The sequence below is a fragment of the Pituophis catenifer genome, unplaced genomic scaffold (genome assembly GCF_029215685.1).
Source record: "Pituophis catenifer annectens isolate HBS135680 unplaced genomic scaffold, rPitCat1.0.hap2 SCAF_9, whole genome shotgun sequence".
NCBI classification, from domain to species: domain Eukaryota; kingdom Metazoa; phylum Chordata; class Lepidosauria; order Squamata; family Colubridae; genus Pituophis; species Pituophis catenifer.
Genome location: NW_027256889.1, coordinates 6784765 through 6812558, shown reverse-complemented (window position 1 = coordinate 6812558; position 27794 = coordinate 6784765). Strand labels below are relative to the sequence as shown.

The following is a 27794-nucleotide window of genomic DNA, read 5'->3' as shown; positions in this document are numbered from 1 at the left end:
TGGAATGAACTGCCCCCAGAAATGCGTAAGATCTCCGACCTCCGGATGTTTCGCTGCGCATTGAAGACCCTGTTGTTCCGCCAGGCCGGACTATCAACACAATAGTTTTAAATTGGGGTATTTAAAGTTTTTGGGGTTTTAAATCTGAGCCAATTTATTTAATTATTTTAAATTTTACATTGTTGTTTTGTCTGTGCTTTTAAATAGGCTGTACACCGCGCTGAGTCCTTCGGGAGAAGGGCGGTATAGAAATAAAATTATTATTATTATTATTATTATTATTATTATTATTATTATTATTATTATTATTATTATTATTATTATTATTATTATTATTATTATTATTATTATTACCTCTCTCTGGAGTTATCAAATAGGCCTCCACTGAGATTTCCATGAACTTTCTTGCCCAAAACTGAAAGAAAATCTACTGAACTACATGAAATCTTATCTATTTATATAAGATGTATCTGAAATATTGTAAGGTTCAAGATATTGTCTCGTTTTGTTGAAGTCTCTCTCATTCTTTCTCTGGTTATAAGTTTTGTGTTGCATTTGGTTGGTTTGCTTGTTAGTTTGTTTTGTAAGGCGAGAGGCCTCACTTAGGTTGTTGGATCGAGGTCTCTCAAAATGTAACACAATTATAGAGATGAGAAGAATGTGGGAAAGTGAAACAGCCTTCCCTAACATGACATAAAAATAAGAATAAGAACTCTTATTGGTTTATATAAGATATCTTTGAAATTTTGCAAGATCCAGGATTTTGGACTCCTGTTAGAAAAGCAACTATTTCTTGCCAGGGAATTATGGGTTTTGAAGTTCTTGAAAAATCTGGGGAATGATAGGCTGTGGAATTGTGGCAGCAGAAATCCACACATCTCAAAAGTTTGGTTTTGTTTTTGCCAGAACCCGAAACTTAAGCTACTTTCGTTTCTTGTAAAGGAAATGGAAATGATTGGCATCAGCAGAAAACTGGGACTCCCATAATCGGAATTGAATGTGATAGGAAATGGGAGGAATATTTCATTAGTTGTTGGACGCAATGCTCACAGCACTTAAAGGTTGACTACATAAGGGGGATCCAGTCCTTCTCTCTGAGGAATCTGGAGACACTGGACAGAGACCTTTCCCAACCTGCGTGGACCACTTTGAGAATTACTCCTTTTACAAAAGCAAGTAAGGATTTGTGTACACCCTTCCCCTGTTGAGGTTTAGGTGTTGTAGATTTTGTATTCCTTGGTTTTATATTCTATTAACTTTGCAGGTTCTGTTGATCTTCCTATAAAGTAGCATTAGATACCATTTTCTTTTCAGAACAATTAATCAGTGGAACGACTTGCCTCCAGAAGTTGTGAATGCTCCAATACTGGAAGTTTTTAAGAAGAGATTGGATAACCATTTGTCTGAAGTGGTGTAGGGTTTCCTGCCTAAGAAGGGATTGGACTAGAAGACCTCCAAGGTCCCTTCCAAATCTGTTATTCTATTTCTACTAAAGAATGTGTGTCTTGTGCCTCCGCATCTGTGAATGGCTGAAGATGCTTCAGGGTTAAGGAAATACATGCACCCTTCACTCTTCATTTCTGGAGCCAAAGGTTTTGTGGGTGACTCTGGGGAATGAGCTGGAGAAGCAGCAGACTCTTCTCCCTTGCATTGAATGATGCCTTCTTTGGGTTTACAGTGGACCTTTGGATATAGTTAATAACTGGCTTCCCTTACACTGGTGCTAATGATTTTATCGCCATAAAGGAAGACAACAGAATATGCACCAAAGGAAAAAATAGAGCCCAGGAGTTTAGAGTAGTGTTAAGAGGAAGGGTTTGCTTTGTTTGTCTGGGGAGGGCTGGCTTTTCTACCCCCCTTCCCCCATTGGCCTAGGCATGTTGGTGTTGCAATTGTTAAAGACGACAACTGTAATGGTATGGGAGACACGGAAATGACATGCAGTAGAGCAGGGGTCTCCAACCTTGTCAATTTTAAGGCTTGTGGACTTCAACTCCCAGAATTCCTCAGCACGTTTTGGTGGCTAAGGAATTCTGGGAGTCTATTTATTTATTTATTAGATTTATATATCCGCCTATTCACCCATGGCAATTCAAGGTGGCTTACAGAATATAAAAAAACCAAATTTAAAAAACAGTAAAACTCATAAAAAATCAAATAAATTAATATAGTAAAATCACCCCTGACCCCCCACCTCCCGCCCCAGCGACAGCCGATCACACGAGCCATTTAATAGGCTATATCACATTCTTGGTTCCCCAGGCCCGCTGGCAGAACCAGGTCTTCAGCGCCTTCTGGAAGAGAATTAGGGTGGGGGCTGTTCTAATCTCTGGGGGAATGATGTTCTAGAGAGAGGGAGCCAGCACGCAGAAGGCCCTTCTTCTGGGTCCCGCCAGGTGTATCTCCCTCGGGGAAGGGACCCGCAGCATTCCCTGCCTCCCCGCTCTAATGGGTTGACTGGATGTGACTGGCAAGAGACAGTGCCTCAGATAACCTGGTCCCAAGCAATGAAGCGCTTTAAAGGTGACAACCAGCACCTTGAATTGCACCCGGAAGCAAATTGGCAGCCAGTGCAGCTCCTGCAGGAGAAGTAATATATGTGCACTCCAGGGTCTGTATAAATGCGGGCCACTGCATTTTGCACTAACTGGAGCTTCCGGATGCTCTTCAAGGGCAGAATAGTTGAAGTCCACAAGTCTTAAAGTTGACAAGGTTGGAGACCCCTGCAGTAGGGAACTGTCAGATACAAGGCAGGTTACTCCAGGGTAGGGGTGTGGGTGGAGCAACAGGCTCAGAAGAGACCCTCCCTAGTTTTTGGCAAAGACTGACCAGGAAGGGAAATATCTTCAGGTCTGCAAGAATGATTTCGGCTTTAGCATTTAGGCCAGATAGGAAATATGAGCAGATGAGCGAATTCTACATTAATTCTACATTATTGTAAGATTACATGAACAGAATCTTGAAGTCTGAAAGTACTTCAGATTACTTCAGAGAGGAAATGAACATTAAAAAGAAACTGATTCTTCCTTTACTGTCTTGGATGCAAGAAGGAGGGAAGGGTTGAAATAATAATCAGGCTTCCAAGATTTGGAGACATGAGCTTTGTAGGCAGGAGGGTGGAATGGAGAGATGCCATATTCTTCATTTTTGTTTTCTTTCAAAAGTCACCTTTCCCTCCACCCCCGATTTCTGTTCTTTTTTAAATTGATTATGCACCATCAACTATTTTTCATCTTCTAGTGACCACATAGATAGATCTTCCCCTTGATAGTCTAAACCCAAACCATTCTCTCAAGACTCTTAATGGCGCACTCATTGCCACTGTAACTAAGCCTACCCATCCTCTTCTCTTCCTTCCACTTTCCTCACCATCAGAACCATCAGCAAAGAACTGGGTCTTCACATCAAGTGTCCAAAGGAAGATAATTTGAGCCTGGACATTTGATCCTCCATGAAAACTCTGGGTTGATTCGTTTAATGGTCCGTTGGTTTGAGTCTATGGTATTCTCAAAATTCAAAGTGCCTGAAGTAGCTGAGAAGCATCTTTTCCTTTCCAGATAATCTGCACAGAAGAAAGAGCAACAATGGGCAATAAAATTACAAGGGATTCTCTATGGAAAGAATCTGAAGAATTAAGGAGTGATTTGAGTCAAGGCAGCATTCACAAAATGGCGTTGGAGTACAAACAACATTTAAATGAAACCCCAAATCTGCCCCTTAATATTGCAGTTACTGGGCAGGTAGGTGCTGGTAAATCTTCCTTTATCAATGCCATCCGGAGTGTAATGGATGATGATGAGGGGGCAGCCGAGGTTGGGACAGTAGAAAAAACCACAGAGCCAAAGGCATATCCTCACCCTTCTTTCCCTAATATAAAAATATGGGACCTTCCGGGGATCGGAACATCTAGGTTTAATGCAGCAGAATATGTGCAGAAAGTCCAATTTGAAAGATATGATGTCTTTATTATGGTTATCTCTGAACGCTTTACTGAAAATGATGCTTTGCTGGCCAAAGAAATACAAAGGACGAAGAAGAAGTTTTACTATGTGCGTTCTAGAATCGATGCCAGTATCAAAAGTGAAAAGAGGAAAAAGAATTTCAATATGGAGAAAAGCCTGGCAATTATAAGGAGCTATTGTGAAGATAGTTTGAGAGAGGCAGGTGATCTCTCTGCCAGAGTATTTCTGATCTCCAGCTGGAAGGTACACATGTATGATTTCCCTCTCCTGCAAGAGAGAATAGCCGCTGAACTTCCTGACCACAAGAAAGATATTTTAACACCATCTTTGCAGATTTTTTCCGAAAATGAATTGATGAAGAAAAAAGAGCTAATGAAATCCTACATAAAGAAGGTAGCATTGGTATCTTGTGCTTGTGGAATAGTGCGTGTTCCAGGTCTCTCTATGCTTTGTGATATTGGAATATTGCTGGATGCTCTGAAACGTATCTGCAACACATTTGGCTTTGACAACCAGTCCCTCCATTTTCTTGCATTTCAGACAGGAAAAGAATTTGAAGAGTTGAGATCGGCTATCAAGAAAACCCCATTAGCCAACACAATCAACATAGGATTGGTATTTTCTCTATTGAAGAAATCGTCTCTCTGGGTAAATGTGACTATTGTGGAATTGGTTCTTGATTTTATACCTGTTATCGGGTCTGTGTTTGGTGGAGCGAGTTCATTTGCTGTCACATACTATTTTCTGAACAGCTTTCTGGATGATGCGGTGGAAGATGCCCAAAATCTTCGAGCAAAGTTTCTTGAGTGATCAGAGTCCCAGGGACAGGAGCCATCTCCCCCTCCCCTTGAAGGAGACAGGCGAGCATTTCATCCAAATGAGAGTAATAATGTTTCAATAGCTTATTAGAACTACCTACTTTCTTTCTTGTTTTAATAATTCTCCAGTTGAAGCATGTGCTTGAGGGCAAATAGCTATCTTTTCTTGAAGATGTTTCACTTCTCATCCAAAAAGCTTCTTCAGTTCTTGGATGAGAAGCGAAACGTCTTCAAGGAAAAATGAAGTCCAGTTGCCTTTTGAAAATGTATCTTCGGGACAACCATGACCTGGATGACTGAAAAATCTCCATAGACATCTGTTTGCAGATATTTTCACAGGAAGTCCAAAATTAAATATCTATTTATATTCTTTTGGTGAATGCTCTTTTTTTTTTTTTCCTGTTCTATGTGTAACTAAATAACAAAACAGTAGAGCTTTTACTATGAAGCTGACAATATTAGAATCCTTTTTTTAAAATACCATGAAAACAACTCAATGTACTCTTTTAATGTTATTAATGTCACACTGAGCATTATTTGCATAACTTCAATAATTATCTGTCCATCCTTAATTAATATTATTACTGAAATATATGTCTTCCTGAAATAAAATGAATTTTAAACAAAGGTTTGAATGCTGGAGTCGGCTAATCAAATTGAAGGGGAAACACTAGAGAAGCTGCTAAAAGTCACTGGATAAAATTGCAATTTATCCACTATAACATTTGTCAACTCATTTACAAACTCAGGAACAAATTCTTGGTGAACAAAAATGTCTCGATGTTCCTTGGCTGAGAACAGGATAGGGGAGGGCTCTCTCAAGGTGTCTCTGTGTGTGTGTGTGTGTGTGTGAGAGAGAGAGAGACAGAGAGAGGAGGGAGGGAGGGAGGGAGGGAGGGAGAGAAAGAGGGAGGGAGAGAGAGAGAGGAATGGAGGGAGAGAGAGCAAGAGGGAGGGAGGGAGAGAAAGAGGGAGGGAGAGAGAGAGAGGAATGGAGGGAGAGAGAGCAAGAGGGAGGGAGGGAGAGAAAGAGGGAGGGAGAGAGAGGGAGGAATGGAGGGAGAGAGAGAGGGAGGGAGGGAGAGAGTGAGAGAGCGAGAGGGAGAGAGAGGGAGGGAGGGAGAGAAAGAGGGAGGGAGAGAGAGGGAGGAATGGAGGGAGAGAGAGAGGGAGGGAGGGAGGGAGAGAGTGAGAGAGCGAGAGGAAGGGAGGGAGGGAGAGAGAGAAGGAGAGAGGGAGAGAGGGAGAGAGAGGGAGGGAGAAAGAGGGAGGGAGAGAGGGAGAGAAACTGAAAGCAAATGGCTCCCTGTAGCTCAGGGTTGAAGTGTGGAGACCCAGATACTCTCTAAGCTTGGTGGTTTGCTTGCAGACATTTCACTACCCGCGAGGTAACATGATCAGTGCTGCAAGCAAATAGCGAAGGTCAGAGAATATCAAGGACTCCCCAGAATAAGCTCAGCTCTGCATACAAGCCTTTCTGCCACTTGTGCTGATAAAATCTGACCAGAGATGATAATTTTTAGTGAAATAATTATTCCTGATTTTAAAAGCATCTTTATTGTATGACACACCTATTTTATTTCAAAGTGTGCAAAAATATTTGGACTTGTCTACTCAGATGGTTGTGACTCTCCCTTCCCTTTAGTTAAATTGGATTGCTGGAAGCCACAATGAAATTATCCGTTCTTGATACACACAAATAGTCACCCTTTTTATACATCCAATTGGTTGAAATTAGGGGTGAAATCCAGCAGGTTCTGACAGGTCTGGAGAACCGGTAGTGGAAATTTTGAGTAGTTCAGAGAACTGGCAAATACCACCTCTGGCTAGCCCCAGAATGGGGTGGGAATGGAGATTTTGCAGTATCCTTCCCCTGGAGTGGGGAGGGAATGGAGATTTTGCAGTATCCTTCCCCTGGAGTGGGGAGGGAAATGGAGATTTTGCAGTATCCTTCCCCTGCCATGCCCACCAAGCCACGCCCACAGAGCCGGTAGTAAAAAAATTTCACCACTGGTTGAGAAGCTAGATGGGAGAGTTAGAATTATGGTCATCCTGGAATGGTTTCAGGTTCTCCAACTTCACTTTCCTATCTTCATCAGAGCCTGTTTCCACTGGAAAGGAATCAATTCTGTCTGTTTCTTTAGTTCATTCTCCTTTTGCCCACTTTTTAAAAATGGTCTTAATTTATTTTATTTTTATTTTATTTTATTTTGAATTTGTATACCGCCCTTCTCCCTGAGGACTCAGGGCGGTGAACAGCCAAGTAAAAACATCAAGTACAAATATTAAAATACAGTTAAAATATACATATATAAATTTGGCCCCATTAATTAAAAACAATAAACAAAACACTTAAAAACACTTAAAAAATTAGGCCAGCCCGGCTTGCTGGAAAAGGAAGGTTTTAAGGGCACAGCGGAAGGCACCGAGGTCTTGGATTCTCCTTATCTCTGAAGGCAATTGATTCCAGAGGGTAGGTGCCCCCACAGAGAAGGCCCTCCCCCTGGGGGTCACCAGCCTGCACTGTTTGGCTGATGGCACCCCGAGGAGGCCCTCTCTGCGGGAGCGCACAGATCGATGGGAGATCGTCGGTGGCAGCAGGCGGTCTCGAAGATAGCTAGGCCCTATGCCATGGAGCGCTTTAAAGGTGATAACCAACACCTTGAAGCGCACCCGGAAGACCACTGGGAGCCAGTGCAGCTCGCGCAGGAGCGGTGTTACATGGGAGCGCCAGGCTGCTCCCGTCACTACCTGCGCTGCTGCATTCTGGACCAGTTGGAGCCTCCGGGTGCTCCTCAAGGGGAGCCCCATGTAGAGAGCGTTGCAGTAGTCAAGGCGAGAGGTGACGAGGGCATGAGTGACTGTGCACAGGGAATCCCAATCAAGAAAGGGCCGCAACTGGCGGATCAGGCGAACCTGACAAAAGGTCCCCCTGGTTACAGCCGTCAGATGTTCCTCCAAGGACAGCTGCCTATCCAGGAGGACTCCCAGATTGCGAGCCCTCTCTGTGGGGGCCAACGACTCGCCCCCAATAGTCAGTGATGGAGTCAACTGACTATATCGGGATGCCGGGAGCCACAGCCACTCAGTCTTGGAAGGGTTGAGCCTGAGTCTGTTCCTCCCCATCCAGATCCGCACAGCCTCCAGGCACTGGGACATCACTTCAAGGGCATCGTTGGGGTGGCCTGGGGTGGAGATGTACAGCTGGGTGTCATCAGCGTACTGGTGGTATCTCACCCCAAAGCCACGGATGATCTCGCCCAGCGGCTTCACATAAATGTTGAACAGGAGGGGCGAGAGGACCGACCCCTGAGGCACTCCACATATAAGAGGCCTTGAGGTCGACCTCTGCCCCCCTGCCAACACGAACTGCGACCGGTCGGAGAGAAAGGAGGAGAACCACCGTAATACGGTGCCCCCCATCCCCAACTCTTCCAACCGGTGCAGCATGATACCATGGTCGATGGTATCAAAAGCCGCTGAGAGGTCTAACAGGACCAGAACAGAGGAACAACCCCTGTCCCGAGCCCTCCAGAGATCATCAACCAACGTGACCAATGCCGTTTCCATGCTGTGTCCAGGCCTGAAACCCGACTGGAACGGATCTAGATAGGATGTTTCCTCCAAGAATTGTGGAAACTGTCGCGCGACCACACTCTCAACAACCTTCGCCAGGAAGCGAAGGTTGGAGACAGGACGATAGTTGGCCAATATTGCCGGATCCAGGGATGGCTTCTTGAGGAGAGGCCTCACCACCGCTTCTTTCAAGGCGGCAGGGAAGTGACCCTCACTCAACGAAGCGTTGATAACACCCTGGAGCCAGCCTCGTGTAACCTCCCGGGAGGCCAGTACCAACCAGGAGGGACACGGGTCCAGTAAACATGTGGCCGCACTAAGTCTCCCCAAAATCCTGTCCACATCATCCGGAGTCACAGCATCAAACTCCTCCCAGGTAACATTCTCAAGACTATTCCTCGTCACCCTGCCCTGATCTACCCAGTCAGAGTCCAAATCCCCCCGGATCTGAGCGATTTTGTCATACAGGTATTGTCCGAAATCCTCCGCCCTGCCTTCCAATCTGTTTGTCCAAGGTGTGTGTGCATGACTAAACGGGAGCCATGGTTGAATTGGGGAGGAGAGGGAACTATTATTGATGCAGGAGAGAAAAGATCTTAAATTGATTCCGTGTTAACTGTCCTGGGTGCAAGAAAGAGGGAGGGAAGGATGGTCCCATCAGGCTTCTGAGATTCAATAACTAGAGCAAGTAGAGTTCTCAGCATTCTTGCAAAATCTGTTTTCTGGCCTGGCCAACTGGACATGCCCAACCCAAAATTGACCAGGTTTAAAGAACGGTAGAGAAGAAAGATGGGTAAGAATCCAAACTGGCACCCCCAGCTTGCCTATGATCTCAATGCGGGTTGAGGGGAATCCCCCCAACCAAGCAGGAAGTGGACTTGCAGACATCTGGAGAGTCAAAAGTGAGGTGGCAGACCCCTGACTAAAGTACAGCAATAAAGATAAGTGGAATCAGGCTAAAAATAACACTAAGGCACACCACAACTTCCTTTTCCTGCCTCCCTCAAAGGATAAACCCTTAGGAGAGGAAAAACAAAAGACTATGGACTCAGATTAACCCAATAAAACAGGAAAACAAAATTCAGGACAATCAGAAACACATCAAAACCCATCAAGCAGCAGGAGCTTCAAAGGGGAATTAAGCATAAAAGGCTCAGAGTCACGTTCCCAATCTTGCTTGCAAGCTAGGAAAGCTCGAGCTGTGTCACTTTTGCTTCTTGCCTTCCTACATTAAAAGAATTTCACTTTCTGGCAGCTGGCTTCTGAATCCATTTGTTCTCTGCGTCTGTGACTATATCCTGGCTGAGAAATGAACACAGGAGTTTTTCTTCCAACAGTTGCCATTGCGACCTATCCAGACTGGGAACCTTCTGTCTGAAACCAGTGATTGCAGAAGGGGCACAAATGTATCCTCCATGATACATTTAAGTTGATTACCTACTGATCAAAATTACCTCAGAAGGTGAGGTATCTTACTAGGGACTATGATGGATTTCATAGGCATAGGGCGGGTGTCAGCAACTTGTGGCTCCAGAGCTGCATGCGGCTCTTTGGGCACTCTGCTGTGGCTCCCTTTCGAGTGATCCCACCACTGGCTGGCCCTGCCCCTCGCCTTCCCCTCCCAGTCACTCCTCGCCTGTCCTGAGAAGGTAAGGGCAATAGCAGGGGATGGAGAAGGCCAGGGCAGAGACAGAGAGATAAAGAGAGAGTGGGAGGGGGAGAGAGAGGAGGGAGGGAGGGAGAGATGTCAAAAGGGTTATGTGGTTAACAGTGTTTTTTAACAACTGGTTCTCTGCCCTAATGACCGGCTGGGTAGGTGTGGCTAGGGGGGTGTCATGTGACTGGTGGAAGCGAGTGATGTCGAGTTGGCCACGCCCACCCAGGTTTTGTGGCTCCCGGTGTTTTATTTTCTGTGGGAAATGGGTCCAAATGCCTCTTTGAGTGTTTAAGGTTGCAGACCCCTAGTATAGGGAATATGAAGGAAGTCATGACATAACTGAGAAGAATTACAATCTCTCTCTTCATTTCCAGATATCCAGTGCAGAACAAAAAACACTATGGGCAATATATTTCCAAAGAATGATGTAAGAAGAGAATTTGAAGATTTAAAGAGTGATTTGAATCAAGGCAAAATCCCCGAAGCAGCAGCTGAATACCGAGGATATCTAAATGAAATGAAAAGCCTGCCACTCAATATTGCAGTTGTTGGAAAGGCAGGTGCTGGTAAATCCTCCTTCATTAATGCTTTCTGGGGCATAAATGATGATGAAGATGAAGCTGCCGAGATCTGGACAGTAGAGGAAACCAAAGTGCCAAAGGCACATCCCCACCCCTCTTTTCCCAACATAACGATATGGGAGCTACCAGAGATCAGAGAGCGTAATTCTAAGGCAGCTGAATATTTCCAGAAGGTCCAGTTTGAAAGATATGATGTCTTTATTATGGTTGTCACCGACCGCTTTACTGAAAATGATGCTTTCCTGGCAAAGGAAATACAAAGAATGAGAAAGAAGTTTTATTATGTGCGTTCTAAAATAGATATCAGTATCGAAGGAGAAAGGAGGAAAAGGTATTTCAACATGGAGGAAACCCTGGAGACCATCAGGAATTATTGTGAAGATAATTTGAGAGATTCAGCTGAGCTCTCCGAGAGAGTGTTTCTGGTATCCAACCTGCATCCACAAATGCATGAATTCCCTCATCTGCGAGAGAAAATGGCCGCCGAACTTCCTGATTACAAGAAACACATTTTAATCTTGGCTGGGCAGGTGTTCTCAGAAAATAATTTGATGGACAAAAAGATTAAAATGAAATCATATATAGAGAAGTTTGCAAAGTTATCTTGGATTTGTGGAGCAGCGATGGTTTGGCATCTCTCTCTAGCTTGTGATATTGGAATCCTGATGGCTGCACGGAAATGTTTCTGGAAGGTGTTTGCCTTAGATCAGAGCTCCCTCCGGTTTCTGGCACTTCAGACGGGAAAAGGGTTTGAAGAGCTGAAATCGGGGATCCAGGAAAGGCCATTAGTCAAAACAGTCCATGCACAGCTAGTACTTTTTCTCCTTCTGAAGTTTGCTCTCTGGGTTATGCTCCCATATGTGAAATATCTGGGGACCTCTCTTTGTGAAACTGTGTCAGTTGTGAAACTGATCCTTCATTACATGCCTGGTATCGGGTCTGTGCTTGATGGAGTGAGTTCATATGCTGTTATGTATCGTTTTCTGAACAAATTTCTTGACAGTGCAGTGGAGGATGCCCAGAATGTTCGAGCAAAACTTCTTAAGTGATCAAAGTCCCCGTGAAAGATCCAAGGAGCCATCCTCCCCTCTTTGAAGGAGAGCATTTCATTCCAATGAGAAGAAGGGGAAGAAAATAATAATATGCTTCACTGCCTTATTAGAACTTTCTATTTGCTCGCTTGTTATTCTCCGATTGCAGTATGTGCTTGATCAGCCTAAGGGGCACATAAGTCTCTTTGTCTGCAGATGTCTCCATTAGAAATTAAGTATTTATCCATATTGTTTCATTAGCATTTTTCATATTCCATGTGTAACAATTATCACTAATAAAAGAATCAGATTGATTGTCCCTGTCAAGTATTTGCAAGCCATTGGCACATGTGTCATATAGACACCAGTGGGGGGAGAGAGTGCCTCCACCCCTATGTGGAAAGGAGGGGCTTACCCTGAGTATAAAACCCCCTCCAACCTTTCCACCATGCTCTCTTCTTGCGTTTGTTCCCCATGAGACTTGATCTCTGATCAGGGTAGTCACACACACTATGTGCCCCCTATCCTATAATGAATACTAAGAGAGCCTTTGTACATAGTTAATACGCTTTATTATATGAATAAATACTTTTAAGATATTTATTCATACATCTGCCTCTGGATTGTGTTTTACCTGGCTGTACACTGCCCCGAGTCCCTCGGGAGAGGGGCGGTATAGAAATAAAATTATCCTTGTCTTTATCCTGGACTCTTCTATGCTCCTGGGTGTTTCTACGATCCCAATTCCACAGTCCCCAATTTCTCTGGCTTCACTTTCCTGTCCTCATAAGAGCCCAATATTCATCTGATGGCTGCAGTAACAAGAGGCTGGCCCAGCCTCCCAAACTTTCAACCTTAGGAAAAACCCATGATTTGGTCATGGTTCTATTTTCCAAAGCCAATGGCCATTTCTAGGCCATTCCCTGAGCGAAGGCCCTTCTCCCGGGACATGCATTGTTCCAATTGTGCTGACTTTTGAGGTTGTTCTTCTCAGTGCTAAATCTGAACCGGTTTGCTTCTGGTTCGCTGGTAGCGCATGCACACTGCATGCCAAGCGCACACAATGCAGGCACACATGTGCAGTACAAGCCAAAAGGAGGCTTGGGAAGTAAGTAGAACAGGAAGGGGGTGGATCAACTGTGCTGTGCAATTTCCTGCTTTCTAGCAAAGCTAAACTGCGCGGCACAGCTGATCGTCGGAAATACCAGTTTGGAGGAACCGATAGCATTTTTTAAGTACCGGTTTGCCCAAACTGGTAGTTTTTATCACTACCAGTTCGACCGAACTGGAGCAAACCGGTAGCATTTCACCCCTGGTTCTTCCCTACCATAATCTAAATCAGCCTTGCAGCTTCGTGTTACACCAAGCGATTGGGTGGTTAATTCTGACATGGTCCAAAGACCAACTAAGGCTGGGTAAATAAGGGATCCAACTCACAAAGGGGATCCAGAGATTCCTGGATTTTGCCATTCTTTGCAGTAAGAATTGCCATCTTTTCTTTGGGTTGCCATATTTGCACAGACTCTTCACACAGCTACTCAGGCTACTTACTTCAAAGGGGAAACAAGGTAACCGGTATGAGGTGAGTCCATTTTAAAAGTGAATCAATGATATAGAGGTCCCCACCAGTGCTGGGTTCCAACCGGTGTTACCACCGATTCTCTTCGCGCACACGCTTTGTGCACGCACATTAGATTTCTGCCTAGCTGAGGCGCAACAATCCACTCTGCCACACCTATCAGCTGGGCTAAAAAACGACAAATAAAGGTAGGTATAACACAGGGGCGGGCGGGAGGGCCCAGCTCACAATCATAGAGAACCGGTTTGCTGACATCACAGCATCACCACTACCGGCTCGCCCGAATTGGGCCAAACCGGGAGCAACCCACCACTGGTCCCCACACAATGGTGGGATTCAGCCAGTTCGCACCACTTCGGGAGAACCGGTTGTTAACTTTCTGAGCAGTTTGGTGAACTGGTTGTTGGAAGAAATCATTAGGGCAGAGAACCGGTTGTTAAATTACTTGAGTCCCACCACTGATGGGAATGCTGTGATGGTTGTAAGTATAAGAATTGGCACAAGTCACTTTTTTCAGTTAGGGTGTAACCGTTACTAAATGAATGGTTGTAAGCTGAGAAATATGTGTATTTTCAAGAAACGAAACTGGCCATCCAATGCGATTTACTTTTTCTTGTAAATCAGCTGTTCTCACCACTGATATAAACAGGAAATAGCAAAGGTATATAAGGGTGATTCAATACTTCTGTCTGATGATTTTGGATTCTTTGAGCAGAGATCCATTCCAGCCTGCGTGGAGATCTTTGACAGTTACTCCTTTTAGAAAAGCAAGTATGCATTTGTCTACACCCTTCCCCTCTCTTAGTTTAGCTATTCTGTAAGTCCTTATTTTCAAATTTTTTTCTTTTTTCAGTTTCTGTTGATCTTCCTATAAAGTAGCAGGCAAATACCATTTTCTTTAGCGCTGAAGAATGTCTGCATTTTGCCTAGGAAGCTGCAAATAGCTAAAAACACTTCAGGGTTAAGGTAATGCATTCAGCCGTCACCCCTTGTTTCTGGACCCAAAGGTTTTTTTTTTAAAAAAATATTTTTATTGTTCAGACATAAATGTATTGAATACAGTGCAGTTGTCCTGGCATTCCACTTGCCATGAAACAAAGGTATTTCCCTATAGTTTTTATGTTTATTTATTTTAATATTTAATTTAATTTTAATTTTACACTGATAACAATGCGTTTTTTACATAATGCCTTCGATGTGCCGTGTTTCTCCCGTACCAGAGAAGCACATGCCCCCCTAATTGGAGGTTGTGACCCTTCAATAATAATAGTCTTCTATTCCTCAAAGTTATCCACTCTTTTACCCATGTGAGTGCAGCTGCTTGGTAATATAATTCCCAGGCAGGCAGGCTGAAACCTCCTTTCCCTTTTTTTTTTAATTGAAAAGTTTTATAAAAGATACAAACATTTTCTCCCCCCTTCCCACCCCTCCACCCTCCTTTCCCCCTCCCTCTTCCCCCCCACCCCCCTCCCTAGACTTCCCAGAACAAGCACAGGATATAGCATTCACAAACATAAAACTAAAATATGCTAACAATTTGTTGGCTTCAAATTCTCCCTAGGTCTTTAACTCCTTATAACTCAAAACACTATAAACATAAACTAAAGATTAAACATGTTTCATTCATAAGCTATATGAAACTTCTTAGTCTGATACTTGTTTTGAATATAGTCAATCCATCTTCTCCATTCCGATATATATCTTTCGTTTGAATGGTCTTTAAGATATGATGAAATTTTCGCCATCTCTGCCAAATGCGCAACTTTTAATGTCCATTCCTCAATAGTAGGTGGATCTTCTTTCTTCCAATACTGTGCCACCAGTAGCCTGGCTGCTGTTATTAAATTTAAGATCAACTTAGTCTCTGTCACAGTACAATCCGTAACTATTCCCAACAAAAAAAACCTGTGGTGTAAATTTGATCTTTTTCTTTAAAATATTTTGAATAATCCACCATATTTTTATCCAAAAAGCCTTAATTTTTTTACATGTCCACCATATATGAAAACACGTAGCATCTTCACACTCACATCGCCAACATTTAGGTTGTAAATTTGGATACATACAGGCTAGTTTTTTTGGATCTAAATGCCATTTTATAAAAGTTCTCTCTTAAATTTTGGGCTTGTGTAAATATACACAACAGGGAGGAGAGGTTCCTCCAACTTGGAAGACAGCTTTTATTCCTTTGATCCCAAAAGAGGGTCAAGATCATACAGATGCAAAAAACTGCAGGCCGATTTCACTTTTAAATACAGATTATAAGATTTTTGCTAAAATATTAGCAAATAGATTAATGACAGTTATGCAGCAAATGATTCATCATTATCAAACTGGTTTTATAAATGGTAGACAAATGAAAAGTAATGTAAGGCAAATTGTTAACTTACTAGAGTATTTGGGGAGGAACAACCAGGTCCCCACAGTGCTAGTATTTTTGGATGCTGAGAAAGCCTTTGATAGATTGAATTGGCATTTTCTGTTGAAATTAACAGAAAGGATGCAACTTGGAGAATATTTTATACAATCTATTAAGGCAATATATCAGAAACAAACAGCGCAAATAATAATTAATGGTGGTTTAACAGATATTTTTAATATAGAAAAAGGAACAAGGCAAGGTTGTCCCTTGTCTCCATTGTTGTTTATTTTGACGCTGGAAATTTTACTGAGTAAAATACGTGGGACAGATACAATAAAGGGAATTAAAATCAGACAGCATGAGTATAAATTACGAGCATTTGCGGATGACCTGGTTGTTACCTTAGCCCAACCAGCACAATCGATTACAGCCTTGATGGATATAATTAATCCATATGGACAAGTATCTGGTTTTAAAATAAATACAGCTAAAACAAAGATAATAGCTAAAAATATGACTAGAAGCCAAAAAGAAGAGATAGAAAGGGTAACAGGATTTGAGATAGTAAAGAAGGTTAAATATTTAGGGGTTTATATTATGACCACAAATATGAAACTATATCAGCACAATTATGAACCATTGTGGCAAAAAATACAGAAAGAGATGGAAAAGTGGAAAAAATTACAATTGTCTTTGCTGGGAAGGATAGCGGCAGTAAAAATGAATGTCTTACCAAGGGTTTTTTTTTTTTTTTTTCAAATGATACCTATAGTTAAAAAAGATGAAAATTTGAAGGAATGGCAGAAGGGCATAAATAAGTTTGTGTGGGCAGGGAAGAAACCGAGAGTAAATCAAAAGATAATGCAAGATACACGAGAAAGAGGAGGTCTTAAAATGCCCAATTTAAGATTGTACTACGAAGCCGCTGCACTCTCAGCAGTTACTGATTGGATAAATTTAACGGAGGAAAGGATATTAAACATTGAAGGATATGGTCTGGTCTAAGGCTGGCATGCTTATTTATTGTATGATAAGAAAGTAGATAAGACTTTTAAAAGTCATATATTAAGGAATGCTTTATTGCGTGTCTGGAAGAAGTATCAATACAAATTAAATGATAAGTTACCAATATGGACAGTACCCAGACACGCGATAGAGAATATAAATGTGGAGCAAAAACAAGATAAGATTACATATAAGGAACTCCTTTATAAAGAAGGAGTTAGATTACAACTAAAATCTATGGAACAATTAAGAGAAGAAGGAATAATTAGAACTTGGTTTCAGTATGAACAGCTGCAGGCCAGATGGGGAGAAGATCAGAAAACTGGTATTTTGCAACAGGATGAGAACTTGATAAAACAAATAAGAGACAAAAGTCAAATGCATATAAAAAGGTTGTATAATGTATTAGTGGAAATAGATTCAGAAACAGAGCTGGACAAGGATTGTATGATAAAATGGGCACAAAATATAGGAGAACCAATAATGATGGAAACATGGGAAAAGATATGGGTTAGAAATGTAAGATTTACACAAACCTCCTTTCCCTTTTGACTCTTGCAGTAGTTTCAGTTTTATTCTTGTTTTTTCCCCCTGGCGAAATGAATTTCAACATTATTTTATTCAGTTCCTCAAAATATTTTTTGTCTAATTTTATTGGTATTGTTTGGAATAAAAAAAGTATCTTCAGGAGTATGTTCATCTTTATTGTGGCTATTCTACCCATCAGAGAAAGTTGCAAGCTTTTCCACCACTCCATATCCAGTTTAATTTGGTGCATTAATTTGGTGTGGTTATCCTCTTTGATTGTTATACACCTTACTGTTAGGTAATTCCTAAGTATTTCACTTTTTTCACTGTCTGGATATTCATTTTCTTTGTTAATTCATCCCTCTGTTTATTTGTAAGATTTTTAACTATCATTTTGGATTTTCTTTGTTTATTTTTAGTCCAGCAACTTCTCCATATTCCTCTAATTTCTCTATGAGTCTCGGACCTGATTGTAATGGTTCCTCTAAGATGAAAATTAATTGTCTGCAAAAGCTTGTAATTTGTACTTTTCTCTTTTAATTTCCATTCCTTTGATTTGCTCATCTTGCCTGATGTTTCTAGTTAGTACTTCCAATGTTAAGATAAATAACAATGGAGATAATGGGCAGCCTTGCCTTGTACCTTTTTGAATTGAGAGATTTTCAATCATCTCGCCGTTCACAATCATTTTGGCTTTCTGCTTTGTATATATTGCCTTGAACATATTTATAAATTTATCTCCAAAATCCATATATCTTAATTGTTGTAACATGAATTGCCAGTTCACATTATCAAATACCTTTTGGGCGTCTAAAAGCAAGAGTGCCAATTGTTTTTCACTATGTGTTTCGTAGTATTCCAGTGTATCTAATATTGTTCTCATATTATTTCTTATCTGCCTTTTGGGTAGAAAGCCATTTTGGTCCAGGTGTATGAACTCCTTCAGAAAACTCTTCAGTCTTTCTGCTACTATTGAGGTGAATATTTTATAGTCGGCATTTAGTAAGGATATGGGTCTGTCGTTTTTAATTTGCGTTAAATATGAGTCCTCTTTTGGTACCAAAGTGATGTTAGCTTCCACCCATGATGGTGGTATCTTTGCTTCAAATAGGACTGTATTGTATACCTCTAATAATGATTGACCCAGAGTATCTTGTAGCTCTTTATATATTTCTGCCAGTAACCTGTCTGGGCCAGGTGGTTTGTTGTTTTTTAATTGCCTCTGCTAGTTCTGTCATTGTTATCCTCTTGTTCAGCATAGATTTCATTGATTCTGGAACGTTAGGCAAGTTAGCTTTTTCCAGGTGTTGTAATATTTTTTCTTCTGAATGTTGCTCATCATCATCATATAGTTTCCTATAAGTCCTGGATAATATTCTTTTTTTCTTCAATTTGATAACGTAAAGTTCCATCTTTGCCTTGCAATTTACTTATCCATTTTTTCTCTTTCTCCTTTTTCAATTTGTAAGTTAGCCATCTCCCTGGCTTGTTTGCATTCTCAAAATAGTTTTGTTTCATGCTTTTTATATGTTGTGCCAGGTCTTTTTTTTCAAGGATGTTCAATTTTTGTTTAGTTAGCTCCATTTGCCACTTTAGATTTATTATTTGTGGCTCCTTTTGTAGCTCTGCTTCGAGTCTTTTATATTCTTCTTCTAGCGTTTTTTGTTGTTGCTTCTTCATTTTATTTTTCTTCGCTATATATGTTATAGCCATTCCTCTCATATATGCTTTGCTGTGTCCCATAGGCTTTGTAATGTTGTATCTTCTTTCCCATTTTCTTTAAAGAATCCCATTTGTTTTTCCAAATTTGTCTAAATTCTATATCATTTAATATCGATCAGTTCAGAGTCCATCTTATACTTTTCTTTCATCCTTTTCAGCTAATTCTCATTGGATTGTGATCTGCCCATAAATTTGTATCTATTTCTACCTCATATGCGTTAGTATTTAATTCCATCGACGTCCATACCATATCTATTCTGGATCAGGATTGGTGTCTGTTAGAATAGAATGTGTACTGGTTTTTCCCCTGGTTCCTCTCTCTCTTGTATGTTTAACTCTTCTGCCATTTTGAAGAAAGTTCTAGGTAAAAATCCTTCTTTGTCCTTTCCTTGTACTATTACTTTTATAGTCCAATTTCTTGTCTATTATTCCATGAAGTCTCCTAGGAGACAAAGTTTATCACACTCCATATCACGTATAGTATTATGTAGTTTTTTTATATAACATTGTTCTTGTTCACTATTTGGTGCGTAAATTGCAACTAGAAGCACCTTCTTTTGATTTAGTGTTATTTCCACAATAAGGATCCTTCCTTCTTCATCGTTATATATTTGGTTAGCCTGAATTAGTTCTTTAACATATAACACCACTCCACTCTTCTTTTGTTGTGATAACGACACAAATAGCTTCCCCAATTTAGAATACTCAAGTAATCATTTATGTTTTTCTTTTATATGGACTTCTTGTAGTGATATTATGTCTAAATTCAATCTTTGTAATTTATTGAAGGTTTTCTTCCTTTTTATGGGTGACTTCAATCCGTTGATGTTTAATGATAGTATCTTGTTTATGTGCCCAAAGTATTTTGTGAGGGGCTCTGGGGAATCAGCTGGAGGAGCAGCAGACTTTCACTCCCATGTATTTAATGATGCCTTCTTTGGGTTTAAAGTGGATTTTTTTTGGTCTGCATTCAGTGTTAATAATAGCTGGATTCGGTTATGCTTGGGCAGGCAGTGATTTTACCGTTAAGAAAGAAAGAGAACAGAAAATGCAGCAAAGGAAGGAAGAAAAGCCCAGGATCCCAGGTGTTTTGTTCTTTTAAGACCCCTAATTGTGTGGTCAGTTCCATTGTAATTAAATCCAGCTCCCTTTCTGCTAACAATCCTCTTCTTCCCTTCCACTTTCCCAGCATCGGAGGCTGAATATCGGAGCCTCGATGACAACTCTTTGTTGATCTGTTGTAAGTGGAAATTAACTGCAGCACTCAAGGAAAAAGTTAAGGATCTGGAAGAAAAAACAAAGAGTTTGCAGGCAAATCTAGCCACTCTGAAAACCAAGCGACATAATGAGAAACTGAAAGAAAAAGACCGCAACCAACCTGAACTCAATAAAGAACAATGACTAACAAAGAAAACCAACCTTTAGAGATAGACCAATGGCATCATGTCACTCCTAAAAAGGAAAAAAAACCAAACCAGTCTCGTCCAGCCCCTCTGGAGCTAAACAATCATATTCATTATCTCCCTTTGGCAAAGAGCTCACATACATCTAGAGAAGGGAAATCAAGTGCAGCAGTCATAGAAAAAAGAATAGACCAGACTTCCTCAAGAAGGTCTGGTGATAGGAGATCCACTGCTCAGGGTAACTGAACCAGCATTTTGTAGACCAGACAATCTATCTAGGGAGGTTTGCTGTCTCCCAGGAGCAAAGATCAAAGATGTGGCTTACTAAAATAATTAATTTAGTAGATTATTTCCTTTTTCATGCGTGGACGAATGATGGGACAGAGACCCTGAAAACAATATCAAGAGGCTACACCAGTTAGGCATGAAAGCGATGGGGCCAGAGGTGGTATTCAGCCAATTTGGACTGGTTTGCCCCCTTCTTTGCATAGGATTGCCCAGCAATGGACATGGAGATGGAGAAGGGGGTGGCATTTCTGTGTGGCCCTCTCCCCTGAATGCTAGCAGCCACCGCTGCCCCCTTCTCCCTCTCCTTCTCTGCTGCTGGGTGATCCCATGTGAAGAAGGGGGCTAGCAGAGAGGGGAAGAGTGCGAGGTTGCTGCTTCTGGGAAGTGGGGACTCAGGAAGCATCTGAGTGCAGCTTCCCCAGCTTCTCTTCCTCCAGCAGCCAGCTTTCCCAGTCTAGCTTGGTGCTGGTTCCTCCCCAGGCCCTCATCCGTTTTCCCCTGGCCGGATAAAGTAAGGCAAAAAGCCAGCCCTCACCAGCGCCTAGCCTCACCGACAGCGGGCTTGGAAAGGGCAATGTGAGCTGCCCTGCCACCTGCGTCAAGCTAGACTAGGGAGGAAAAATGTGAGCCAGGCAAAGGGGGAAGCGAGGGGCATCCACAGCATGCCGGGCCTGGCGGACTTTCTAAGCCTGCCGAAATCAGGGAGTGTGTGTGTATGTGTGTGAAAGAGAGAGAGGGAGATCCAATCCAATCTTGGTGAGTTATATCAGGGCTGACAGTGATGCACTTGCTCTCTCTCTCTCTCTCTCTCTCTCTCTCTCTCTCTCTCTCTCTCTCTCTCTCTTTCTTTCCTCCTGCCCCCCCCCCCCCCCGGAGATCCCTGGATTCCCTCCCCAACCCTGCTTGTCCCACACAAATACCACCCACACAAGTGACAGAGTTGGCCACGCCCACTCAGTCATATGACCTTCCCCACCCAGCCATGCCCACCAGCCAGTACTTAGGGCAGAGCTGTCAGCAGAGAGCTGGGTCTTCACATCATGTGTCCAAAGTAGGTTAATTTGAATCTGGACCTTTGTGCCTCATGGAGAACTCTGGGTTGATTCGTTTGAGGATCAACTCAGGGGTGAAATCTAATTACCTTCCTCAACGGTTCAGAAGTGTATGCGCTATGCACGTGAGCAAAACGATGCACACATGCATCACATGTGCGTACAGACCTTCTGTGCATGTGCAGAAGGTAAAAACACATTACTTCCTAGTTAAAACCAGGAAGTAACGACAGCGAGGTGGGTGGGCGGAACCACACACCACGATCGCTACCAGATCACCCAATCCGGTTTGACCTGGGAGCATTTCACCCCTAGATCAACTGATTTGTTTTCTTGTTTGTCCACGGTATTCTCAGGGGGTCTTCCCGAACTGCAAATTCAAAGTTCCTGAAGTAGCTGAGAAACATCCCAATGTCTCTTTTCCTTTCCAGATAATCTGCACAGAACAAAGAGCAACTATGGGCAATCTAGCTATAAAGGATGTTGTAAGGAAAGAATTTGAAGATTTAAAGAGCGATTTGAATGAAGGCAACGTCCCCAAATTGGCAACAGAATACCAAAAACAGTTAAAGGAAATGCAAAATCTGCCCCTTGATATCGCAGTTACTGGAGATGCAGGTGTTGGGAAATCCTCCTTTGTCAATGCCTTCCGAGGAGTAAATGATGATGATGAGGAGGCAGCCGAGGTTGGGCCAGGAAAAGAAACCATGGAGCTAAAGGAATATCCTCACCCTTCATTTCCTAATATAAAAATATGGGACCTTCCAGGGATCGGAACATATAAGGTTAAGGCAGCGGAATATCTGAAGAAAGTCCAATTTGAAAGTTATGATGTCTTCATTATGGTTATTTCTGACCGTTTTACTGAAAACGATGCTAGGCTGGCAGAGGAAATACAAAAAATGAAGAAGAAGTTTTATTATGTGTGCAGCAGAATAGATATCACTATCAACAATGAAATGAGGAAAAAGAATTTCAATCTGGAGGACACCTTGGAATCCATGAGGCAATATTGTGAAGATAGCTTGAAAGAGGCAACTGGAATTTTCTCAAGTGTGTATCTGGTATCCAGTTGGGCGGTACACATGTATGACTTCCCTCTTCTGCAAGAGAGAATAGCTGCTGAACTTCCTGACCACAAGAAAGATATTTTAACACTATCTGTGCATATTTTCTCAGAAAATGAATTGATGAGGAAAAAAAAGCTAATGAAATTCTACATAAAGAAGTTAGCATTGGTATCTTGTGTTCTTGGAGCAGTGCCTGTCCCGTGTCTCTCTATGTTTTGTCACATTGGAATTATGATAGATGCTCTGAGATTTTTCTGCAAGGTGTTTGGCTTAGATGACCGGTCTCTCCGTTTTCTGGCAGTACAGACGGGAAAAGAATTTGAAGAGCTGAGGTCGGCTATCAAGAAAACCCCGTTACTCAATGCAATCAATGAAGAATTCATATTTTCTCAATTTATGAAATCATCTATCGAGACTGCCACGTGGGTGGTGGAAATGGCTCTTGAAAAGATATCTGTTTTAGGATCTGTGATTGGTGGAGTGAATTCATACATTGAGACGTATCATTTGCTGAACCGCTTTCTTGATGATGCTGTGGAAGACGCCCAAAATGTTAGAGCAAAACTTCTTCAGCAACCAGAATCCCAGGGAAAGTTTGAAAAAACCTCCCAAAACCTCCTTTGAAGGAAATAGTCAAGCATTTCATCCAAATGGAGGAAAATAATAACGTTTCAATGCCTTATTAGGGGAATCTATTTTCCTGTTTTTAAGAATTCTCTGATTGAAATATATGCTTGATCATCCAGCGGGCAAAGAAGTACTCCATCTGCAGGTATCTCCATGGGAAGTCAGAAATTAAACATTTATCTATATTGCTTGGGGGGTGATTGCTTTTCTTTTACTGTTTTTTTCTCTTTTTCTTTCTTTCTGTTCTATTTGTACCGATTCTAAAGAACAAAACAACAATCAATTTGATATGAAGGAGCATATTTCATAGTTGTTTTTTAAAAATACCATGAAAACATCACAATGTACTCTATTTGAGGTATCTCATTAATGTTATACTCATCATTAATTGAAGTGAATCATTAATTATTATCTATCTATGCACAAATTGTTTTTGGAAATATATCTCTTCTTTAAATAAAAACAATTTTAAATAAACCTTTGAATGCAGGTCTTGGTTAATCAAATTAAAGGGGGAATCACTAGAGAAGCTGCTAGAAATCACTGAATTCAACTGCAATTTATCCACTACAACATTTGTCAACTCATTTACAACGTGAAGAACAAATACTTGGTGGGGCTGAGAACAAAGATCCCGTGGCTCAGAACAGGAGAGGGGAGGCCCCTCTCAAGGCTGTGTGTATATGGGGGGGGGGAGATAAGCTCCAATCATATAGGTCAGTGATGGCTAACCTTTTTGCCGTCGTGTGCCAAAAGCGGGGGTCATGCATGTGCGTGCCCATACCCATATTTCAATGCGCTCCACTCCCTGCACACATGTGCGTGACCCCCCTGTGTGACCCCCACTTTTGGCACACAATGGCCCGGTGGGCCCATTTTTCACCCTCCCTAGGTTCCAGAGGCTTCCTTGGAGCCTGGGGAGGGTAAAAACTGCCTTCCCCACCCCCACAGAGGCCCTCCGGAGGCTGGAAATATCTTGTTTCTCAACTCCCGGTGGGATCAGAAGGCCTGAAAATCAGCTGGCTGGTGCATGCTGGAGCTGAGCTAGGGCAACACTCGCATGCCCACAGATATGGCTTGTGCCATAGGTTTGCCATCACGGATATAGGTTCTTCTGAAGGGGAAATGACTAGACAGCCATTTCTCAGGAATGCTGTAATAGGAGCCACTGGTTGGACAGGGGAGGGGAGAGATTATTAAAGCAGAAGAGAAAGGAAGTTGAATGGTCCTGGGTGCAGGAGGGACAGAGGGAGGGAGAGAAGGTCCCATGAGGCTTCCAAGATCAAGTAACTAAACAAAGAAGTATTTTTGTGAAATCTGTTTTCTGGCCTGGCCAACTGGACATGCCCAGCCCAAAAATGGCCATGTTCAATGAAGGGTGGGACAAGCAGGTGGGTGAGAATCCAGCCTGCCACTCTTCACCTTGCCTGTGATCTCTCAGCTGAGTTATTTTTCAATACGGGTTGAATGGAATCCCCCAACCAAACAGGATGTGGACTTGCATGCATCTGGGGACTCAGAAGCGAGGTGGCTACAGGTAGGGCTACTAGGACTCTCCCCGGCACTTCTGAGAGGTGTCCAGCCCAAAGCTACCTCCTGGGTATGAGAAGATTCTGCAGTTGGATGGATTCAGCCAAGTCTGTAAGAATCCTTCCAGCTGACCTGGAAAGTTGCAAATGAAAGGACCCAGTTATTTGCAAGGGATTTGTCAAGATGGAAGCTGCAATGGCAGGATTCCCACTGCCAACGCAGAAGGCAATCAGCCTGTAGTCATTCATGTCTCACACTGGGTAGTGTGTTTGACTTCTTAGGTTGCCACTTTCACAACTTATATGGGACTATTGACATTCCAGGTAACAGAGTGGTAGGAAGGAGGGCTTGGGGGTGGGAAGCATGGTCCTCCCTCCTGGGTTGCCAGTGTTCCTGTTCAAATCAAGCAGGGAAAGTTGGCCAGGTACATCAACCCAATTACAGCCCATCCAGGTTGGCTGATAGGTTTCTGCTCCAGACGTGCTAGCCAGGCCTTTGGAAACCTATCGGAGATGAAGATAGCTGAGAGTCTGTTCCCTAACAGCTCTTGCCAGCACACCACAATTTGGATACATAGGAAAGTCAGTCAACAGAGGAGGATGGATATGACATCACCTGTCTCCTGTCTATCACATAATACTTTCAGCAGTTCTAAGAAGGTTCCACGCCCATTGGCATGCTTCAGGTGACCCTGAGGGCACAGATAAATCTCCAAGTGGCCTCAAAGGGTCTCAGAGAGCTATAGAGACCTTCAGAGTGCTAACAACCAGATGACTGCAAAAGATATCAATCCTTCCATTCTTCACCAATCAGTCAGAACTGAAGAAGCTTCTTGGATGAGAGGTAAACACCTTACAGAAAAACCAAGAAAGCCAAATTACCTTTTGGAAAAAAAAACCCTTTGGGACATTCTTTAGCTGACAGGTCTACAACGTGCCTGATTGGGTGGGATGGATTGATGGGTTGAGTCTGAGGGAGAGGTGGGCCAAACGGGTCATCAGTCTCGAGTCCTTTCATGTCCACAATAGATCTAAGTCCAGCCCACCTTGACTTCTGTTGAATCTTATTTACCACCAATTCGCTTTGACCTCTAATAGTTCAGATCCTTGTAGAGAACTTTAGCATGCAATCAACCAATATATTTCTCTAAACCGCCTAGACTCCTTATTTACTTCACTTGGCAAAGCCAATGATATGGAGATGGGGCACAAATGTACTCTTCCACGATACATTTAGGTTTACCCAGGGGTGGGTTCTAAATTTTTTACTACTGGTTCTGTGGATGTGGCTTATTTTGTGGGTGTGGCTTGGAGGTCATGTGACTAGGTGGGCATGGCTAGCTGGTCAGAGTCATTTCTGGAAGGTCCTCGCACTTACGACACGACTCATTTGTTTGCTTTTAACACTGATCAGCTGTAGGACGGCCCTTTGAAGCCCCGCGGCAAGAGTTTAAACAGTTTTTTTCCCTCTAGTCATCAGCTAGGACTCAGGAGGCAGCAATAGATTGGGGGTGGGACCAAATAAAAGGTAAGAATAACGTGGGGGGGGTGGGGGATGGGAGGGCGGGGGGGGAGAACTGGTTCGGTGACGTCATATCGTCACCGCTACCGGCTCGGCCGAACCGGACCGAACCGGGAGGAACCCACCACTGGGTTTACCTATGGAGCAGAATGACCTCAGAAGATGAGGTGGTCTTACTAGGAACTATAGGGAATGTGAAGGGAGTCATGACATAACTGAGAAGAATCACAATCTCTCTCTTCATTCCCAGATAACCAGTGCAGAACAAAAAACACTATGGGCAATATATTTCCAAAGGACGATGTAAGAAGAGAATTTGAAGATTTAAAGAGTGATTTGAATCGAGGCAAAATCCCAGAAGCGGCAGCTGAATACCAAGGATGTCTAAATGAAATGCAAAACCTTCCACTCAATATTGCAGTTGTTGGAAAGGCCGGTGCTGGTAAATCCTCCTTCATTAATGCTTTCCGGGGCATAGATGATGATGAGGAGGAGGATGAGGATGAGGATGATGAAGAGGAGGAAGCTGCCAAGGTCTGGATAGTAGAGGAAACCAAAGTGCCAAAGGCACATCTCCACCCCTCTTTTCCCAACATAACGATATGGGAGCTACCAGAGATCAGAGAGCGTAATTTTAAGGCAGCTGAATATTTCCAGAAGGTCCAGTTTGAAACATATGATGCCTTTATTATGGTTGTCACCGACCGCTTTACTGAAAATGATGCTTTCCTGGCAAAGGAAATACAAAGAATGAGAAAGAAGTTTTACTATGTACGTAGCAAAATAGATATCAGTATCGAAAGTGAAACCAGGAAAAAGAATTTCAACATGGAGAAAACCCTGGAGACCATCAGGAATTATTGTGAAGAAAATTTGAGAGAGTCATCTGAGCTCTCCGAGAGAGTATTTCTGGTATCCAACCTGCATCCACAAATGTATGAATTCCCTCGCCTGCGAGAGAAAATGGCCGCTGAACTTCCTGATTACAAGAAGCACATTTTAACTCTGGCTGTGCAAGTTTTGTCAGAGAATAATTTGATGACAAAAAAGATTAAAATGAAACCGTATATAAACAAGTTAGCGTTGGTATCTTGCGTTTGTGGAGCAGTTCCTGTTGTGGGTCTCTCTCTAGCTTGTGATATTGGAATCCTGATGGCTGCACGGAAATGTTTCTGGAAGGTGTTTGCCTTAGATCAGAGCTCCCTCCGGTTTCTGGCACTTCAGACGGGAAAAGGGTTTGAAGAGCTGAAATCGGGGATCCAGGAAAGGCCATTAGTCAAAACAGTCCATGCACAGCTAGTCCTTTTTCTCCTTCTGAAGTTTGCTCTCTGGGTTATGCTCCCATATGTGAAATATCTGTGGATGGCGTTTGGTGGAGTGAGTTCATTGAGTTCATTTGTTTTTACATATTATTTTCTGAACAAATTTCTTGACAATGCAGTGGAGGACGCCCGAAAAGTTCGAGCAAAGTTTCTTAAATGA

General features: G+C 42.5%; 4 protein-coding genes across 4 annotated transcripts; all 4 read left to right on the top strand.

Moving 5' to 3' along the window:
• The first annotated feature begins 1097 nt into the window (after positions 1-1097).
• LOC139321036 (interferon-gamma-inducible GTPase 10-like) lies at positions 1098-27794 on the top strand. The gene is made up of 2 exons (XM_070949639.1): positions 1098-1176; positions 26563-27794. Exon 2 carries the CDS (start codon positions 26589-26591, stop codon positions 27792-27794), a length of 1206 nt encoding a protein of 401 aa, XP_070805740.1. The 5' UTR covers positions 1098-1176; positions 26563-26588.
• LOC139321229 (interferon-inducible GTPase 5-like) lies at positions 3585-4774 on the top strand. Its single transcript, XM_070949887.1, has one exon. The coding sequence runs from the start codon at positions 3585-3587 to the stop codon at positions 4770-4772; it is 1188 nt and encodes a 395-aa protein (XP_070805988.1). The 3' UTR covers positions 4773-4774.
• LOC139321194 (interferon-inducible GTPase 5-like) lies at positions 10401-11851 on the top strand. Its single transcript, XM_070949845.1, has one exon. The coding sequence runs from the start codon at positions 10414-10416 to the stop codon at positions 11641-11643; it is 1230 nt and encodes a 409-aa protein (XP_070805946.1). The 5' UTR covers positions 10401-10413; the 3' UTR covers positions 11644-11851.
• Positions 22023-23258, top strand: LOC139321248 (interferon-inducible GTPase 5-like). The gene has a single exon (XM_070949909.1). It carries the CDS (start codon positions 22023-22025, stop codon positions 23256-23258), a length of 1236 nt encoding a protein of 411 aa, XP_070806010.1.